The sequence below is a fragment of the Chinchilla lanigera genome, unplaced genomic scaffold, assembly GCF_000276665.1.
Source record: "Chinchilla lanigera isolate Chin_1 unplaced genomic scaffold, ChiLan1.0 scaffold00001, whole genome shotgun sequence".
Lineage (NCBI taxonomy): Eukaryota > Metazoa > Chordata > Mammalia > Rodentia > Chinchillidae > Chinchilla > Chinchilla lanigera.
The window spans coordinates 12,769,927-12,782,488 of NW_004955402.1; the positions used below are offsets into that span (position 1 = coordinate 12,769,927).

Sequence of the window (12,562 nt, forward strand, 5' to 3'; positions counted from 1 at the left end):
TCAGTCTTTGCTCTCGGGACCCCTTACACTTTTTAAAATTAAATATTATATTAGAGATTAATACAACTTTAAGCTATAACAGTGCAGGATTTGAATCCCAAACCTACCACTTTCACTGAGTGACATTGGCAGGTGAAGATTATAAACTGCGTATTTTTACAAAATAAAAGGTATTTTTATAAAATAAAATAGACAACAGTTAATAACTGTCTTGTTTTAAATTTGCCATTTAACATACGTTTGTTTCCAAGTTCCCTTCGCATATTTCCAGGCTTTTAGTAGTGGACTGCAAGATTTTTTAAAAATTAATTTTTAAATTAATTCTTTAAATTTGTAGAAATAGAAGAATTACCTCCAATTGATCATGGCATTCCTATTACAGACCGAAGAAGTACTTTTCAGGCACACTTGGCTCCAGTAGTTTGTCCTAAACAGGTAAAGTTACTGTGTCTAGCTTACTTTGATACTGTTTTACTGAAGTGATTTTGTGCTAATACCATAATTTTTACTCTTAGATTAAATTTTCATGAAAGTTAAAAATCAGATGGGTATGGTGGCATATGCTTGTAATCATAAAAGTGTGGGAGGTTGAGGCAGGAGGGTTGCAAGTTCAAGTCCAGCCCAATCAATTTAGTAATTTAGCAAGAGATGCTGTCTCAAAAAATAAAAATGGGCTGAGTGCAAAGGCCCTGAGTTCAGTCTCCTTTATTGAAAAAAATTAACTGTTTGTTTTCCAACTTCCAGGTTACTGTGAATCATGAAAGATTTGTTGTATCACTGTTTTCAAAATTGTATCTAAACTCTGGTTGGGGTGAGCTCTTCAGTGCATCTTTAGGAAAAACTTCTGTTATTGTAGGATCCCATGATAGCTACTAGCTGGTGAAAGAAAATTATTTGTCCCGTTGAGTGGGAGTTGTGTGAAACCCAGTCCATTCCACTGTTGCCCAGCAGAGAGCGCAGTGGGCAGATATGTGATCTGGGTCTTGCCTTCTGCTTCCCGGTTTTTGGTGACCTTGTTTCTCTTAGGTGATCTTATTCCAGCCGAAGGATGTAGATAGAATACCTGAGAAACTCTATTCCTAGGTCTTTGCCTTTCTTTTTTTCTTCTTTCAATAATGTAGCTCAAGCTAAACTTTATTCATGCATGAGGCAGTTGCATTTCTATATGCAAAATTAAATAATAATTTTAAAAAATCTCATTATTTACCACAAATTTTAGGGATTAGTGTCTTTGGTCACTATTGCTATGGTACCCTCTAAACTTTTTTTTTTTCTTTCATTTGCCATGCTGGTGATCGAACCTAGGCCTTACACATGCTAGGCAAACCCTCCGCTACTCAGCTGAGCCGACATCCCTAACTCAGTTCTTTTAAAGCCCTGACCCTTAGGAATGCAGTGCTTTGTACTGGGCCTTTTATTCTCAGGCTGTGGGAGAGAAAGTTCTTCTCTGCATAGACCTGGTGGGACCACAGTGTTTGGTGCAGGGTCTGGTCTTTTGGAATTTGATTTCATCCTAGGTCCTTGTTCATTTGCTAAGGTCCTTCTTAGACATTCTGTTTTGAATCTGTTCAGCCTAAATCTTCTTTCTGTTTTTGATCATAGTCATTTAGACTATGTGAGAGATGAAATAAATCTCAGAGGCCCTTGTTTACTTTATTGATCAGGAATGTGAATTTTTTCACCTGAAAGGTTAAAAAAATGATAAACACAAGGCTGCACAATTTGTGAAACCAAATTGGTCTCCTAGATTCCAGCTCAGTTTTTCTATAGTGCCAGTATTTCTGCCATACTCTTGCCTGTTAGAACCTTCCTGAAAATCTGACCACATTTCTCTGTCTTCTCTCCCCTATTCTCCTTCACACATACCATCTTTGTTTCTTTGCACTGCCTATAAAGTAAAACCTAGGTTTACACGGTGTTTGTGATATGCTCCTAGCTTGTCATTCCTGGCACATCTTCTGTTGTCTCACTCATAGGTTAAAGCGCCATAAAACTTCCCGAACCTTTCTCTATGTCATTGCTAGGGTTGCTGGATAAAATACAGTATATCTAGTAAAATTTGAATTTCAGATAAACGTTATTGCACCAGACATGTTTATATTTATTTTTATGTATTTATTTTATATTTGTGTTTACTCACATTGGTACCTACTTGCTTATCTAAACTTCAAATTGACCGAATGTCCTGTATTTTTATTTGCTAGGTCTGGTCACCATAGTCCCTGCATTTGTACATGCTATTTCCTTTGAGTGGAATCTTTTCTTTCTGCCTCTTGCTTCTCTTTTCCTTTGTACTTACAACTGCCACTTAATTGGACGAGACCCCGCTTCTGTGGCCTCCTCTATCTTGACTCTCTCTACTTGACTTTCCTAGAAAGTTTTGGTTTTGTAACATTTGAGACATATATTAGTGTAAAGCTACTGCATTGAATTTATACATTTTGTATATTTCAGAGTTAATTTTCAGAAATTCTTACATTTACATTTCAAACTCTTTATATGGTCGACACACTTTAATACACAAGTGTGTCAGACATTGTTAGTACCCAAGCATGTGTTGAGATTTAGTGTCATTTTTTTACCTGTCTTTTTTTGAGACAAGTTTTTGCTGTACAGTTTAGGCTGTCTTTGAACTTACTATGTAGCCCATGGGAGCCTTAAACTCATGATGATCCTCCTGCCTCAGCCTCCTAAGTGCACTGAGATTACAGGCATGTACCACCACACCTGAGATTTTTATACCAATTGAAAGTACATTTCTCTGCCCCTAAAATGAGGGGAAAACTTTGTAAATGTCCTTTTCAAAGTCTATAGACTTTTTAAATGATTGTTTAACATGGTGTTTATTTCAGTGTGCTTTAAGATATATTCTAGCATCTATTAACAGAGGAAATAGAAAACATACATTAGCTTCTTTATATTTTTGCTGTTTTTAAGGTGAAAATGGTTCTTGCCAAGTTGTATGAGAATAAGAAAATAGCTAGTGCTACTCATAACATATATGCCTATAGGTAAGTGATTACTACATTTTTTGGAATATGTAATTTGAAAACAATTGTTGAGAAATGTATAATTTTAAAAAATAACTTACATGTTTTTCCTTTGTAATAGTAATAGACTTGTATATTATTTGAAAAATGCAGAAAAAGAAAGAATTGGAAGGGAAATTGAGCATTTTCTACTATTAAATGTAACTGATAATAGTTTGGCATAATTTCTGTCTTTTATGCAAATTTTACTTTTTCAATGCTTCATCCTTATAACCCTTTTTCTTAACACAAAAGTGTTTTCTCAAAGCTACATGACAAGTACATTTTATTTAGTTTTGAAACCTAGGATACATATAATCTCAACCGTACTAATTAGAAGAGACACATTGAATTGAGGATTGTAGCCTAGAACATGACTGTGTGGTACTGGATCTATTTTTCAGGTCTCTCATATATTTTCAGCATTTTTTAAAATCTACATCATCAACATTTTTCTTAACTTTTATGACAGATCACTAATTTCAGCTGTATTTCCTCTCTACCTATTTTATATCCTTTCATGGATTTGAAAAATTTTATATTGATATAATTTTATAAATTTCAGAAACTTAAATTTTTATCGTTTTAAATTACTGGATTTTTTTTTTACAGAATACTGTTACATTTTGTGAGCATGACAGTCTTACTAATTTCTCTAAGGATACTAATCAGAATTATTCAAGATTCCACTTGTTCGTATGAGAATTTCCTGTGTCCCTTTAAAGTCAGATGTCAGTTTGTTTATTTTGGTACTTCTTTCATTTATATTTTTCTCAGATGTCAACTAACCTTTTGCTTGTTCCTTCACGCTTCAGATGTTATTTGATTTATAGTATCTGTCATCATTTTCTGTTTTGGTCTTTGAATACCTTCTTCAGTTTTTGGCACAACTAAGTTTACACTTTTTCTGATTTTTTTTTTTTTTTTTTTTTGGTGAACCAGTGTGATGTGGAGAAAAAAAGAATTTAAGCTCATTTGACCATCTTGATCTAGAATTATTTCCAGGTCCTTTGGAGTAAATTCCATCCTATAATTGTTAACTAATAACTGAATTTGATAATCCAGTTCCACTTATGTCTTTATTCCATTCCTATGCATTTAGTTGGTTAGTACTATAGTGGTCTTGTACATGATGTTGACTCTGAATCATCAACAAGAAAGGCAAAATGATATGCTAATTAGTCAGTTTAGAGCCCTAGAGTTATGGCTTTCAATACAGTTCTTCTGAGTGTGCTTTTATAGCCTTCCTTTTTTGTCCCATATTATTAAGCCATCAGCTGTTGCTTTTCAAAGCTGTTGTCACCATGACTGCAACTAGTGGACCCCCCCCCGCTCTTATAATTAATGCTTAGGCACAAAAGAGCTGAGCTTCTCAGAGCTGTGTGTCAGATAATCCTACAAAGGCACAAAGTGATGCTTGTGGGACCCCTGTAGGGATAAAAAAGTGAATTTATTTGGTACATAGACTCTGGGTATTTTGAATGCATAGAGTCCTTCTAAGGTTACTTCCTGGTCCTGGGGCTGTGTTCTTGATTTGGAGTTACCAGGTGCTCTTCAGGCTGCAGGTACACACTGCTGTTGGGTGCTGTACCCTTACCTTCCTGGAGCGTGAGGAAAGGGCCAGTGAAAATTTCTGTGGGCTCAATTTTTTTTTCTTAATTTAGCAGTACTAATGTTTGTAGTCAAGTTTTCTACATTGTTTCATAAATTTATGGTGTTAGATTATAATTACAACCCTGAGCTAAACGGATGCCTGATTCTTTATATTTGCCTTAAGTTTGCCATATAGAATTTTGTTTTATAGTACTTTTTCTTTCTTTCTTTCTTTTTTGGTCCTGGGAATCAAACTCAAGACCTTGTGCTTGCCAGGAAGGTGCTGTGCCGCAGAGCTACATCCCCAGCCATTAGTACTTTTTCTTAAATGAAGTCAACTCAGCATAATAATAGAGCTTGCTCATAATAGATGTTCCAGCAAATACATGGATGAGTGGATGGAAAGATGGGTGGATAAATGGAATTAGTAAATAAAACAGCTATAATATAACAATTGATACAATGATTGAGGTCTGTAGATGAGCGTTTTTAGTCTTATGTTTCCATAGTTTTCAGCTTTTTCCAGTATTTCTTTTTCACTAGTCTATACATGTTTGCAGTCCATAATGATTACATTTATCGTGGAGTTTGTGTATGTCCTTAACACATCCCAGTTCTTTTTCTGGCCCCTTCCCCTGTCATCCCTCCCTCCCTGCTCCCTTCAACTTTCGTTTCCCTTCCCCTTTACAGAAACTCCATTTCCATTTTTTCTTCATTTCTTTTTTTAAATCCCTTTTCCCTTACCCCCCCCCATCTCTTGTTCCCCTTCCTGTTTGAAAGAGGTCTCCTTACTTCCTATTATCTTTTATTTTGCTTTTTATTTACAAGCTTGGGCTTCTCATAAGAGAAACCGTCTGATATTGAAGCCTGTATCACCCTAGCGCAGGGGCCGTGCCAATCTTCTCCGTATAGTTACAGTTGTGAATTTGCGTATGTGCTGCCGAAGCAAGCACAAGTTTTGAACTCTTCAGGGCTTAGTTTCTCAAGATATCATTGTAGGGACTCCAGAAATCCACTAGATGGCGTACCTTTACTGGCGCAAAGTGGATCTGGCATTTCATTTGCGAAATTTATTCTACTGCAATGTTGCCCTACATTGTTATTCTGAATACCAACTTTCTAGATAACGTAAATGGATAAAAATTCTATGTTTTATCTCTAATATTGATTACCTAAGAGACATTTTAAAGAACACTAAATCTTAATTTGTATTCAGATGGGGAAAATAGAGAAATGCTTGGTGGCTAAAATAAGATGAGAGAAAAGTAGAACATAATAACTTAATATAGCGACCATCTTTGTGTGATTTTTGTTTCTTTCACTGGACCTGAGGCTTTTAAGATGTTTTTAAATTTCAGAGGCCCTTGCTTCTGTGTTTCTAACCATAGATACGTGGAGTAGGACTTGGAGCCACAAAAGATGACAGCTATCAGGGCCTGGCTCAGGTTGAGCCAGTACCACGTCAGAGTTAAGTTTCACATTTAACCTGCATTGGAATTCCCAGAGTTATTGGGAAGAAAGCAGATGTTGTTCTGTATCTACCACCTGCCATCAACCCTTTGTCTGCTAGGATCATTTTGAGAATATGCCTATCTGGGCAGGAAAGGGACTTTTTCTGTGGAGGAAATGACTGAAGGTTTATTTCTTTTACTGATTGCTGTTGATGGATCTCTGTGACAGAGAAATCATCTTCTCTCTTAGACTAACTAATGGGGCTGTGATGTGACTAGTCACGTGGCTTTTCATTCTTCTCTGAGAGAATACAGCCTACCCAAATGATGTTTACTGGAGATACAGAACCAATCAAACAGATAGTTTATATATGTAAAAAATGTTTTTATTAGCACATATTTGTTATTCAAAGGAATGGGCTTCATTCTGGCAGACTTGTATGTATGCATAGCACACTTAGTCATTTTTGCCCCCTAGAACCCTTTTGCCCACCTTTCCTTCCAGTTTCATAGTTTTTTGTGTGTGGTGGAGTTCTGTGCGTATAATATATTTTGATCTTATCCATCGCCCAGATCTTAGGCTTCTACATCATTTCATAGTATCTGTTATTATAATGCTTCTAGATAGTATTTTCCCAATAAATGCTTTTCAATGACTGCTTTTCATTGCTTCCTAACTTTAAAGTTAAATGCAGTAAAGGAAATATGAGCTGTGTAGATTTATCTTCCCATGAAAACAGCATTTCCAGTGGTGTAAAGGAGATAACTTTGATTCCTAGTTTTTTAAACATAAAAAGAGGAAATACACTGCGTAGCAAATTGTGTATGAAAATGTATCTCATAGAGTTCAAGAAGCATTTTTTTAAATAAAGAGTGCTGATGTTGGAAGTAATCAAGGGGATTGCAACAAGTATGGGGTGAGAACCTTCATACTGTTTTGAAGTCTCACAGTGTAACCCTGTTGTATGTGTATTTCTAGAATATATTGTGAGGGTAAACAGACCTTCTTGCAAGACTGTGAGGATGACGGGGAAACGGCGGCTGGCGGACGTCTTCTCCATCTCATGGAGGTAAGTGCAAGTCAACTCTGGATCTTCTTCTATGTGAGCCATAAAATTTCTCAACAAAACAGAGCTTCACTTAGGAATAAGTAAATCAGTTAAACAATATTAACATAATATTATTTAGTTTAATTAGTAGTTAATTTTTAAACATTGAGTGGAAATTTTAACCGGTGGATATGGAGTAGAAAGCAAATTTTTAATAACAAAGGCTTGTGTTTTCAAGACATCAATAATAGAAGATTATTTTCAACTTTGGGAAAACAACTGTTTGTGTTTTTTGTTGTTCTTATTCTCTTCTGTGGAACTCCTGTTAGTTGAATATTGGAACTTGTGGATAGATCCACAACTTTTAAAAATTAAATTTTCCACTTCGTGTTTATGTTCTGAGCCATTTTGTTGATTGTCTTCCAAAACTTATGTAGAATTTTTGAATTTGTTTAGCAATTATGTGTTGAATTTTTAGAAGTTTTTAAAACTTGTTCTTCATTTTTACTTATTCACAGAAACCTCTTCTGGTTTTATTATGTAATATCTTTTGGAATTTCTTTGTGTATATTAATCAGAGTTTCTTTTTTCAGATGGTTCAGCTTAAATTTTTCCTGGTCCATTTTAGTTTATCTTGTCCTTTCTCTTTCATGCTGCTGGATTTTCTTCATCTGTCTGGTGATCATTGGTTGTCTATTAATTTTAAGAATGGATTATTTTTGCCCTAAGGTAGTTACTACGGTTTCTTCTCCTATTTTATATGGAATTTTGTTTTCTCACTAGATATTTCTCTTGAATAGGAACTCTAAAGGTAGGTCCGGTGGTCTTCATTTTAGGAGCAGCCTTTGGTAGATATCAAACTCATGAAGACCTTATTGGTAGGCACCAGTGATTACTCTTGCAGTCCCTATTCTCTCCTAGTAATTTGTTTAGAAGCAGAGTTTTTGTTGTTGTTGTTTGGCCTGGTAGCAAAAGAGTACTTAAACTGAGTTGTTCTGGTTGAGGTCACCAAGAACTAGAACCATCCTGCATGGTTTCCCCTTCATTCTGCCAGCTTGCCATGAAGTGGGGCATTTGAGGGTACTGGGACACAGTGTTGGTTTCCAATTCTCTCCTATTCTATTGTTTCCCCCCCGCTGAATTTTTAGTAATCTCACTCAGTGCATACTCATATGATTCTGCCACTAAAGTCACTGGGAAATTTTATGTGCAATTTTATATAGGGGTCACTTTACTGTCCTTTAAAACTTGTATTTATACGTGTTTTTCTGTATCTGTGCTTCTGAAAATAACAGATTTTGAATGTGAGGAATGTCATGGTGGTAGTATCACGCTGGTATGGAGGGATTCTGCTAGGACCAGATCGCTTCAAGCATATCAACAACTGTGCCAGGAACATACTACTGGAGAAGAACTATATAAGCTCACCTGTAAGTGACTTTTAATATTATATTGAGAGTTTCTTATCACTGCCTGTGAAATTATAAAAAGAAAATTAAGACTGAATCCGAGTGTGTGTAGTACATTAGTTAAACCTTTGGATTCAGAAGCTTGAGGCTCAGGCCTTAGTCAAAAATATGACTGGACAGTCGTGTGACCTTGGGTACATCAATTCATCTCTTTATATCCTTCTGTCATAGGTTTATAGAGTTTATATAAAAAAAAAACCTCTAAAGACCGACTAGTTTCTCCCCCCTGCAATGAGGCTCAGAGAGATTATAGCTGATGTTACACTGGACAGATGTTCTTTAAATGTCTACAAAATTCTAGAATTTTCTACTGTTAGTGCCAAAAGATTTCTCCTTCCCGCTGACATGCCTTTAGATACTTTCTTCATTTATACTTTGAGTTTACTTTGTTTTATGTTTGAAGCATATTCATATCTACTTTATTTAAACTTTACTGCCTTGAGAAATGGAAATAGATTAAATAATATTGAAATTGTTCAAGCATAATTCTACTAGATAAGTGTTTTCTTAATTATCCTTAATTGTCTTGAAAACACTGTGATGGACTATAAATGAGAGAGCCATTTAAGACACAAAGATAACACATATGAAAGTAATTATACTCTCACCATTATATATAGAGTGCACGATTAGATGCAAGCTTCTATCTTAATATGAATGGGGAGATACTGTATTGATCTGTGTTTTTTTCAGGAGGAATCATCTAAGGGTTTGGGAAAGAACAAAAAAGTAAAAAAGGACAAGAAGAAGAGTGAACATTAATACTTGAAACTGCACAAAAGGTTACTCTGCCTATAATTACACACACATTCCGTAGTCACCAAGGAATATATTGTGCACAGAGCGTATCCTTGACTGCTCCTCTCAGCCAGTTCGTCGCGGACACCAGCATTATCTTTTCTTCTTTGGTTTTATCATCTGCCAAAAATAGAGAAGTTATGATATATTCATGTGTGTTGCGGCTTATTTGAGAGAACTAATTTCAGCTTAATCACTGTTTCATGTAATTTGAGGAAGGTAGCAGTTGCTCGGGGCAGTATCTAAATTAACTGTCCATTTCAGTACATGTCAAGTGCCTTTGTTAGGTGGGGAAGAAGTGTCTCCTGAGGAAAATAAGTACCTGATTTCTTGTCATAGAGATTCTCATGTTCTAAATGAATATTGCCTTTTATTGCTCTTTATGGCTTATTGAAACAGGAGCTCATTGAAGATTGATTTTGGAGAGTTTTTTCTTGCAATTTTAGTTCATAAGTGTGTCACTTTTCATTTTTTAGTGTTCATCCTTGAGTAATAGATGGAGTGAAAATCCAGGAGAACCCATCTGCGGTTATGTGCTGAGTTGTAGTTCATCTACTGTATCTGTTAGCCTAAGTGTTATGCTTCCGTTTCTGTCACAAATTGGGGGTGAAATATCAAAAAGTGGTTTTCTAGTCTCTGTCGTTTTTTGTTTAACTCTTACAAAGTACAACAGTGAACATGGAGTATCAGTAGACTTCTTCCACCCCTGAAATGTGTTTATGTAATATTCTGGTCTCTTGTCACACCGTGGACCAGGTGTGTCTCTTGTGATTGTCACTGAGACATTACAACTGTGGTGAAGTTAGGCTATGGTTAATGGGATATCTGCGGAGGTGGCAGAATGACTCTGGTGTAGGACAAGGGTTTATTGGCTGGCTTTCCCAATTCCATGATTTGAAAAGAAGAGGAGGAACGCATCTCTTGATTGGAAAAACAAAGAAATCCTTTTTTTTCCCCACCATTTTTAGCAAATCTTCCGTTTTGTCAGTGTTTTATGTTTCTTCCATCTGCAAGTTACTTTTAGGCCTTTAGGTAATAAATTAACCTTTGAGATATAATAAGTCATGAACTGTTTCCTTTCCATTATGTTTGGAAATGGTTTTTAAAGTTTACCACTTCATCACAAATTTGTCTGAGATTCCCTTCCCAAAAGAGGGAGCAGAAATTAGGAGGCAGTTTTTGGATGGTGCTAGAGCATGGGAAAGAGCATAGGTTGGGCAAATATTATTCCTCTTTTCTCCTATGTCTTATCTTTGAAAGATCCAATATTCTTACTTGGTGTTTTTAATAAGAATTTAATAGCTTTGCATGATGATTTATTTTGAGACCTGAAATCTTACTTTTCAACATTTAATGTTACAAATTATTAAGAGCCATAGGATGACATATATATATATATTTGGGGCACTTAGTTTCCATCAAGTGTTAAATATGTACTATATATTAACTGTTAAAGAAGTTAGAGGCCATTTATTAACATTAAGATAGTTTCACAATTTTGGCTTTTCAAACTTGTGGCAGGTGACAGAAAACAGTAAGAATTTGATGCTGCAGAAAAAGAAATGTAAGTTAATTTTTCTGCCTCATTAAAATTTTTTTCTTCCTGTTTTATCTAACATTTGAGTCCTTACAGAAAATACCATTTATAGCTATGATCTCATTTTTTCTTACTTAAAAAGTCTTATCTTTTACTTCTTTCTATAAATTATTAGCCATATTTTTTGAATTAAAAAATACTAGTTTCCTTTACCCAAAGTCAGTTAGCTGGTAACCAAGGATCAAAATTCTGCAGTTTTCAACCCTGAATTATTTTGTACTCTGCAACTAGTGGAAACCCTAACTAATGACAGTATTTTTTTATTTAAAATTTCTCTGAAACAGAAAATTTCCCCATAGAAATAGAAAATTTCCTCCAAATAATAATTTTCTGATAGCTGGGCATGGTGGCACACACCTGTAATCCCAGCACTCAGGAGGCTGAGGCAGGAGGATCAATGCAAGTTCAAGGCCAGCCTGAGCTGCGTAGTGAGATCCTGCCTCAAAAAGAGAAATAATAATAATAATAATAATAATAATAATAATAATAAATAATGATAATAATTTTCTATAATCAGATCTGTTCTGTGGTATATTTTATAGTATGCTATATTAGTATTACAAATAGTCTTTATATGCCAGGATAGAAAAGCAAGTAGAATCTACTTTTTAAATTGGAATAGCAGCAGCTACATCAAAGGTATGCTGTGGAGGTATGTATCCTGAGCAGTCTATTTGAAGAGAATTTTGTCACACTAATCATAACCAAGGGACAGTAGCATGACACAAATACTGTTTCTAGGGCAGGTGAAACTTGTTGGCAAGAGTACATACCCCACTATAAAGATAACCATTATAAACATTTGGTGTATACATTTATTATTTTTTGTATGTATGATTTTTGTATATATGGCTATTCTTCTTTCAAAAAAATGGTATTAGACTGTATATACTGTTTTGTATTCCACATATTTCATATAGAGGCATATTGTTAACATTTTTCCATGTCAATAAATATTCTTCTATGGCTTAACTTCTTATGGCTGTATTGTATTCTGTCTTTTGGGTGTGTTGTACTAATATCCCAGTTATTCTCAGTGCTTAAGGTTTTGTGATTTTTATTTTTTAATGAAAAGTTTTATTAGTTTGTTTGCCCTACATGATCAATATATCACACCTTGATCCTTTTTCTTTCCGTTACTCATCCTCTCATCTACTCCTATACCCAGATCCCCTTCCTGTCTCCACCTAGTCTATCTTCCTACTTCCTATCAAAATGATTGCATTTCCTGTATCATGTGCTCTTTGTCCATTTGTCTGCTGATGGGCATATGGGCCACTTCCATAGTTTAGCTAGTATGAATTGTGCTGTTAGGAACATGGATATACACATACCACTGTAATATGATGATGTTAATTCTTTTGGGAAGATATCTCGAGGAGGTATAGCTGGGTCAAATGGAATTTCTGTTTTTAGTGTTTTGAAGAATCTCCATACTGGTTTCCATAGCAGTTGTGCTACTTTACAGTCCCACCAACAGTGGAGGAATTTTCCTTTTTCTCCACAACCTGGCAGCATTTGTTAGTTTTTGAAGTCTTGATGATAGAAATTCTTTTTGAAGTAAGATAGAACCTGA

General features: G+C 35.2%; 1 protein-coding gene across 2 annotated transcripts in view; it reads left to right on the top strand.

Moving 5' to 3' along the window:
• The window catches only part of Impact (impact RWD domain protein), a 28,491-nt gene extending 17,179 nt beyond the window's left edge, over positions 1 to 11,312 (top strand). Inside the window, exons 7-11 of one of the 2 annotated variants that reach the window (XM_005372721.2) lie at positions 338 to 435; positions 2,938 to 3,011; positions 7,053 to 7,143; positions 8,418 to 8,552; positions 9,285 to 11,312. In XM_005372721.2, coding sequence (XP_005372778.1) covers positions 338 to 435; positions 2,938 to 3,011; positions 7,053 to 7,143; positions 8,418 to 8,552; positions 9,285 to 9,353 — 467 coding nt within the window. In that variant the 3' untranslated portion in view covers positions 9,354 to 11,312. The remainder of the gene's footprint in view (positions 1 to 337; positions 436 to 2,937; positions 3,012 to 7,052; positions 7,144 to 8,417; positions 8,553 to 9,284) is intronic. The other variant, XM_013504956.1, reaches the window with a different exon arrangement.
• Positions 11,313 to 12,562: the final 1,250 nt, after the last annotated feature.